Here is a 7952-nt window from a genome sequence, read left to right as displayed (position 1 = left end):
GTCTCTAAGGACTTGCTTTATGAATCTGGATGCTCCTGTATTGGGTGCATATATATTTAGGATCATTAGCTCTTCTTGTTGAATTGATCCCTTTACCATTATGTAATGGCCTTCTTTGTCTCCTTTGATCTTTGTTGGTTTAAAGTCTGTTTTATCAGATATCAGGATTGTGACCCCTGCTATTTTTTTTTCTTTCCATTTGCTTGGTAAATCTCCCTCCATCCCTTTATTTTGAGCCTCTGTGTGTCTTTGCACATGAGATGGGTCTCCTGAATACAGCACACTGATGGGTCTTGATTCTTTTTTTTTTTTTTTTGAGACGAATTCTCGCTCTGTCGGCCAGGCTGGAGTGCAGTGGTGTGATCTTGGCTCACTGCACGCTACGCCTCCTGGGTTCATGCCATTCTCCTGCCTCAGCCTCCCGAGTAGCTGGGACTACAGGTGCCCGCCACCATGCCCAGCTAATTTTTTGGTATTTTTAGTAGAGACGGAATTTTGCCATGTTAGCCAGGATGGTCTTGATCTCCTGACCTCGTGATTCGCCTGCCTCGGCCTCCCAAAGTGCTGGGACTACAGGCGTGAGCCATCACACCCAGCCGATGGGTCTTGACTCTCTATCCAATTTGCCAGTCTGTGTCTTTTAATTGGGGCATTTAGCCCATTTACATTTAAGGTTAGTATTGTTATGTGTGAATTTGATCCTGTCATTATGATGCTAGATGGTTATTTTGCCCAGTAGTTGATGCAGTTTCTTCATAGTGTCAATGGTCTTTACAATTTGGCATATTTTTGCAGTGGCTGGTACTGGTCCTTTCCATGTCTAGTGCTTCCTTCAGGAGCTCTTGTAAGGCAGGCCTGGTAGTGACAAAATCTCTCAGCATTTGCTTGTCTGGAAAGGATTTTATTTCTCCTCCACTTATGAAGCTTCATTTGGCTGGATATGAAATTCTATGTCAAAAATCCTTTTCTTTAAGAATGTTAAATATTGGCTCCCAGTCTCTTCTGGTGTGTAGAGTTTCTGCAGAGAGATCCTTTGTTAGTCTGATGGGCTTCCTTTTGTGGGTAACCCAACATTTTTCTCTGGCTGTCCTCAACATTTTTTCCTTCATTTTAACCTTGGTGAATCTGAGAATTATGTGTCTTGGGGTTGCTCTTCTCAAGGAGTATCTTTGTGGTGTTCTTTGTATTTCTTGAATTTGGATGTTGGCTTGCCTTGCTAGATTGGGGAAGTTCTCCTGGATAATATCCGGAAGAGGGTTTTCTAACTTGCTTCCATTCTCCCCATCACTTTCAGGTACACTGATGGTAGATTTGGTCTTTTTACATAGTCCCATATTTCTTGGAGGCTTTGTTCATTTCTTTTCACTCTTTTTTTCTCTAATCTTGCCTTCTCACTTTATTTCATTAATTTGATCTTCAGTCACTGATACCATTTTTTCTGCTTGATCCAATCAGCTACTGAAACTTGTGTATGCTTCATGAAGTTCTTGTACTATGGTTTTCAGCTCCATCAGCTCATTAAAGTGCTTCTCTACACTGGTTATTCTATTAGCCATTTGTCTAAATCTTTTTCAAGGTTTTTAGCTTCCTTGCGATGGGTTAGAACATGCTCCTTTAGCTCAGAGAAGTTTGTTATTACTGACCTCTGAAGCCTACTTCTGTCAACTTGTCAGACTCATTCTCCATTTCCAGTTTTGTTCCCCTGCTAGTGAAGAGTTGTGGTCCTTTGGAGGAGAAGAGGTGTTCTGGTTTTTGGGATTTTCAGCTTTTCCGCTCCTGTTTCTCCCCATGTTTGTGGTTTTATCTATCTTTGGTCTTTGTTGTTGGTGACCTACGGATGGGGTTTTGGTGTGGATGTCCTTTTTGTTGATGTTGATGCTATTCCTTTCTGTTTGTTAGTTTTCCTTCTAACAGACAGGCCCCTCAGCTGCAGGTCTGTTGGAGTTTTCTGGAGGTCCACTCCAGACTCTGTTTGCCTGGGTATCATCAGCAGAGGCTGCAGAACAGGAGATATTGTTGTCTGATCTTTGTTCTGGAAGCTTTGTCCCAGAGGGGCACCTGCCTGTATGAGGTGTCTGTCAGCTCCTACTGGGAGGTGTCTCCCAGTCAGGCTACGTGGGGGACAGGGACCCACTTGAGGAGGCAGTCTCTCTGTTATCGGAGCTCGAACACCATGCTGGGAGAACCACTGCTCTCTTCAGAGCTGTCAGGCAGGAACGTTTAAGTCTGCAGAGGTTGTCTTCTGCCTTTTGTTCAGATATGCCCTGCCCCCAGAGGTGGAATCTAGGAAGGTAGTAGGCCTTGCTGACCTACGGTGGGTTCCACCCAGTTAGAGCTTCCCTGCCACTTTGTTTACACTGTGAGCATAGAACTGCCTACTCAAGCCTCAGCAATGGCGGACACCCCTCCCCCCACCAAGTTTCAGCATCCCAGGTCAATCTCAGTCTGCTATGCTAGCAGCGAGCAAGGCTCCGTGGGCATGGGACCTGCCGAGCTAGGCACAGGCTTTGGAGGGAATCTCCTGAGGGAGGGAATCTCCTGTTTTGCCGGATGTGAAGACTGCGAGAAAAGTGCAGTATTTGGGCAAAAGTGTACTGTTCCTCCAAGTATAGTCACTCATGGCTTCCCTTGGCTAGGAAAGGGAAATCCCCTGACCCCTTGAGCTTCCCACATGAGGTGATGCCCTGCCCTGATTCGGCTCACTCTCCATGGGCTGCACCCACTATCCAACCAGTCCCAGTGAGATGAACCAGGTACCTCAGTTGGAAATCACCCATCTTCTCTGTTGATCTCGCTGGGAGCTGTAGACTGGAGCTGTTCCTATTCAAGAATCTTGGAAGTGATTCACAAGTAAAAATATTTAAAACTTTCACAGCATAGGATCAATAAATTGCAAAGCTAAGGGTGAAGCCAGACTTCCTGACTATAGACTCTGTGTGCTTAACCATTGTACTGCCATGCCTAGAACAGGGCATTTGTTTAGTCTGCTAATAGTTATTTGTTCTAGACCAAGTTTTAGTAATTTTGTTTTCTTCTTATCAGGTTGCTTTCAAGATGTATCTGGGAATTACACCAAGTGTGACCTGTAACAATTCAAGCCGAAATGAATTTTCCCTGATTCTAGACAAGAATCCTCTGGTGGAGTTTGTGGAAGAGCTCCCTGCTGGACGATCTTCTCTGTGCTACTGCAACTTGCTGTGTGGGATTATCAGAGGTGCCTTGGAAATGGTAAAGTTGAATAAGTGAAGAATGAATGAAAAATCTCTCAGTGCTTCTAGGACTAAAATAAGATAACCAATATACATAATTCATTTTGCTGGGTATATTGGTTATCTAATAACATGTTACAAAGTACCCCCAAAATGTAGCAGCTATAAAAACAAACATTCATTTTCTCACACAGTTTCTGAGGATCAGAAATCTGGGAGCAGCTTAGCTGGGTTGTTGTCACTCAGAGTCTTTCATGGCTTAATACACGTGCAGTCAAGCTGCTAGCCAGGGTTGCAACCTCTGGCAACTTGACTGAGGCTGGAGAATCTACTTCCAAACTCACTCACACACCCCCAGTGCCTTGCTGGCAGTTGGCAGGAGGCTTCATGAGGTTCCTGGCCACATGGACCTCTTTGTAGATCTAATCACAACATGGCCACTTATGCTGCCAACCCTGGTGCTGTGGAGGAGTGGGTTACCTGAGGGTGTGAATAACAGGAGGTAGGGATCATTGGCCATTTTGGAGGTTGGATTTTACACCTGAATTATTAATTGGTTTAACTAAAACAGTTATTAGTATCTTCTAAGTGTCAGGCACTGAGTATATACAGATGAACAAGACATAGTTGCTGCTTTTAAAGAATCTGCTCTCTAATGGAGAAGTCAGATGTACAAATAAGTATAATTAAGGCTATGAGAGAACCTGTGGCAGGAAAAACTTCCTAGACTTCCTAAGGAAACTCTAAACTGGCTTTTGAAAGAAAAATAGGAGTTAGATAAAAGCCTTGAGTAAGAGGAGCAGGAGAAAATAATACAATAGGTAGAAGAATCAGCATGTCCAAAGGTACAAAAAGAATGTTTCAATCAAGGAACAAGGAACTTGAATTAGTTCAGTATGACTGACATATAAATTGAGAGACAGATTGTCATGAGAAAGGAGGCTTAAATTCTTTACAGAAGACTGATTTTAAGAAAAGGAGTTCATATGACAAGCTTGGAAATTCAGATTTTTACATTGGAAGCAACAGAAATCAATATAGGTTTAAAAACAGTGGAATAATATTTTGAAACTTGTGTTTTAGGAATTTTATTTCTTTATCAACCAAATTTGGAAAGTATATCAGAGGGAACAATGCTGAAGGAAAGGATGAGGGCACTTTGGAAGTTATGATGGTAAACTCAGGTAAAACCAGAACAAAGCCTTGACAGCAGGAATAGGGAGAGGAAGACCATTTGAACAACATCAAAAAGATGGAACAGATAAGGCTAGGTTATGAACTGGCTGAAAGGAATGAAATTGAGAAAAAGATTCAAGAATGATTTGTAAGTTTCTGAGCAACCTGTAGAGGTGGTTGTGCTATTAAACCAAGAGGAGCAAAACCAAGAGGAGTACATCTGGGCTTGGTAGAGACAAAGTGAGGAGTTCAATTTTGAGCCTGCTGGAGTTGAGGTGTTTAACACACGCAAGTGAGGCTATCCAGCAAACAGTTGTTTATCCCTGTCAGGAGTTCACAGAGAGACATGGATTGAAGAAGCATTAGAATTGGAAAAGAATGCCTAGGCAGAGTCTGTAGAGCAAGAAGAAAAGGGAGTAACAGAACCGTAGGAAGCAATAAAATATAATAAGTAGGTTAAATAGATAGCACAAAGGCTGAAAAAGGATACCAAGAAAGAGAAATCAGAGGGAGGAAAAGAAGGAGTCATAGAAACAAGGGAGGAGAGCATTTCAAGAAGACAGAGTGATTAATAAGAACAAGTACAGCAGAGAGTGTAAGTTAAACTAGACCTGAAAAATATTCACAACATTTAGGAACCAAAAGACCCACGAGGGCCTTGGTAAAAGCTCCTTTGGGAAAGTGGAGGGAAAGAAGACAATTTGTCAAAGATTGGTGAGCCAACAACAGCTTAGGAAGAGATGACAGTCATCAAAGTCTCATTTTCCCAGAAGCTTAGCTATTAAGAATGGTGGGACCAGATAGCAACCAAAGTCTTGCCATATGTTGAGCTACCTAATAATGAGGCATGCATGTAATTTTAAATTATTTGTGATAATTAGGGGAAAACAGAATAACAAGTAATCCAAAAGCATAAAACAATAGAAACAATGTATTGTTCACACAGATTCTCCATGCTTCCCCCCTAGCATCTTTTTAGACTTGTCCTATAGTCGGTGGCCATGAGATCAAGGAAGGGGTGGGAAAGCATTCTGAGCGTTTATGGGCAAAGGGAGAAACCATAAAACCAAGTCAAAAATAGGAAAAGAATGTCTTCTACTTTCATAGATAACAGTTGATTATATTCGCTGAATGACAGCTGGCATCAGACCTCATGTGTCCCCAAATATCCAAATAGCTTCAACATTGTCTCCCTGTTAATTTAATTTATTTTCGGTTAAATTTTGACAAAGACTTAAAAAATCTTATGGAAGAAAAAGTTGAGGATGAATTTTGCTTCTGTATTTCCAAGTGCAGTCTACGTCCTTCTGTTAAATGGTAGGCATTGCAAGGCCTGGCCCAGTATGAGTCAGATAATTTGGTACACTAAGGGTTTAACAAATTGAGGCTGACTAGCTAAGGAATTCTTAGTGAGAGAGGGGAGTGAGTCAGGTAAGATTCAATAAATATCAATTAATTTCCTGCTACACGTGGGCATTTTTCACATATTATTTGCTTTTACTTGGTGCTTTTACTTATTTATCTTATTTTTCCCAATAAAGCAAAATAACTCTGAATAAATACACTATTAGGGGTAGGTCAGCAATATCATGCTGCTCTTATGTGGACACATGTTAATGAATAAAGAAGTAAGCCCTGCTTACTTCAGTGCCTGGGAAATGGGAAATACCTTACAGAGAAAAAGAAGGCCTGAGTATCAAATATTCATGTCTGTAATTTCAGTCTTCAATTTTATATCTATAATTCATTTAATTGATATTATTCTCAAAGTCTTCAAACCATAACTGACTGCTAAATGTTGTTAGGATAAGTGATTATGTTATCTAGCTAATGACAGAATGATTTATGGCAAATCTGTTTGAGAGCAATCATTTAGGAATCCATTCATTCTTGGAAATTCTGCTGACTAAGCACACTGGGTCAAGGCTATCTTTGAGCAGGGAATTTGTGTTCTTCTAAAGATGGATCCATAATTCAGCCTTGCACAGTGAGCTAAGCTTGGCAGAGTCTGGGTGTCCCAGTCATCCTAGTTGGCCTGGACCACCCTTCTCTTTGCAGAGTCACACCACAGAGCTGACACACAGCTGTACCATCTCTGGAGGACACTCAGTAAAGGGCCCTTTATCCACGAACAAGCTTTTTAAAAAATCATTTCTTAAGGAACGTAAAGAAAGCTGACAAAAGACTGAGAAAAATTTAGTTTTTTGTTTTTTAATTAAATGACACAGACCTGTATTTTTCTTCTTTCCTAGGTTCATTTGGCTGCTGATGTTACATTCTTGCAAGACAGACTAAAAGGTGACAGTGTGACAGAAATAGGAATAACATTTCTAAAAAAGCGAGACGAGAAAAAATATAGACGGAAGAAATGAAGAATAGCACGGAAAATGCCACAGGATGGCTAGTTGAGTTAATATTAGCTAAACATGTATAGACATAGAAATTTTGAATTGCTTAATAGCATAAACTTTGAAAGGCTTATAAATCACCCAGAAATTTGAAATGCAGGGCACAAAAATTTAAAGTTTTTTTTTTTCCTTTTGCTTATAGATCACATATTTTCAATCTCATGTCCACAAAATTTCATATAATGTGATTTTCTCATGTATTAGCTTGGCTTATAGCTTTAGCCTCCTGATGCTACCCTTGATTTGTAATCACCAAGTCAAGCTATTTATTCAATGATAATTTTGAAACATTTTAAATAACATTTAATTTTAATTTATTTTATTTAGTTTTAATATAGCTGATATTAAACAAATTCCTTCCTTTTCTCATAAAATATTGCTTGATAGTCAGGCCAGGAAACCTCTTAAATAAAGGATAAATAATATTCTTTGAAAATACTTTCTTACCCCAAAGCTTATTAATTTAGAATTTCTACTATCATTTTAATCCCCTAAAAAACTTCCACAGAATGTTTTCTCTGTGACCAGAACACATTTAAAATTCATATGTACTGAATTAAATACACAGTAATCTTCACCAGACCATTGGTACACAAGGGCAGCCTACAAGGCAGCCCAGAATCTACTGGGCTCTGCAGATAACTCACAAGTACAAGTTATTATTGGTGTGATACTATCCTACAGAATTGGAGAAAATATTTGTAAACTACCTATCTGACACCCTTGTGTTATTAATAACCAGAATATATAAGAAGTTCAAACAACTCCATAGGAAAAAATTAATAATCCAATTAAAAATGGGCAAAAGATCTGAATAGACATTTCTCAAAAGAAGACATACAAATGGCAAACAGATATATGAAAAGGTGCTCCACATCATTGGTCATCAGAGAAATGCAAATCAAAACTATAATGAGATATTATCTCACCTTAGTTAAAAGTGACTTTCATGCAAAACAGGCAGCAGTGAATGCTTGCAAAGACGTGGAGAAGAGGGAACTCTGGTACACTGTTGGTGGGAATGTAAATTAGTATAACCACTATGGAGAACGGTTTGGAGGTTCCTCAAAAAACAAAAAATAGAATGATCATATGATCCAGCAATCCCACTGCTGGGTACATACCCAAAATAAAGGAAATCAGTATATCTAAGAGATAT

The 7952-nt window shown here is 39.9% G+C and overlaps 1 protein-coding gene across 1 annotated transcript in view; it reads left to right on the top strand.

The window, feature by feature from the left end:
- The window catches only part of TRAPPC3L (trafficking protein particle complex 3-like), a 45259-nt gene extending 38502 nt beyond the window's left edge, over nt 1-6757 (top strand). Inside the window, exons 4-5 of the mRNA XM_012002330.1 lie at nt 3043-3228; nt 6638-6757. Of these exons, the coding sequence (XP_011857720.1) occupies nt 3043-3228; nt 6638-6757 (306 nt within the window). The remainder of the gene's footprint in view (nt 1-3042; nt 3229-6637) is intronic.
- Nucleotides 6758-7952: the final 1195 nt, after the last annotated feature.

The sequence above is a fragment of the Mandrillus leucophaeus genome, unplaced genomic scaffold (genome assembly GCF_000951045.1).
Source record: "Mandrillus leucophaeus isolate KB7577 unplaced genomic scaffold, Mleu.le_1.0 Scaffold683, whole genome shotgun sequence".
NCBI lineage: Eukaryota > Metazoa > Chordata > Mammalia > Primates > Cercopithecidae > Mandrillus > Mandrillus leucophaeus.
This window is presented reverse-complemented; position numbering and strand designations above follow the sequence as displayed.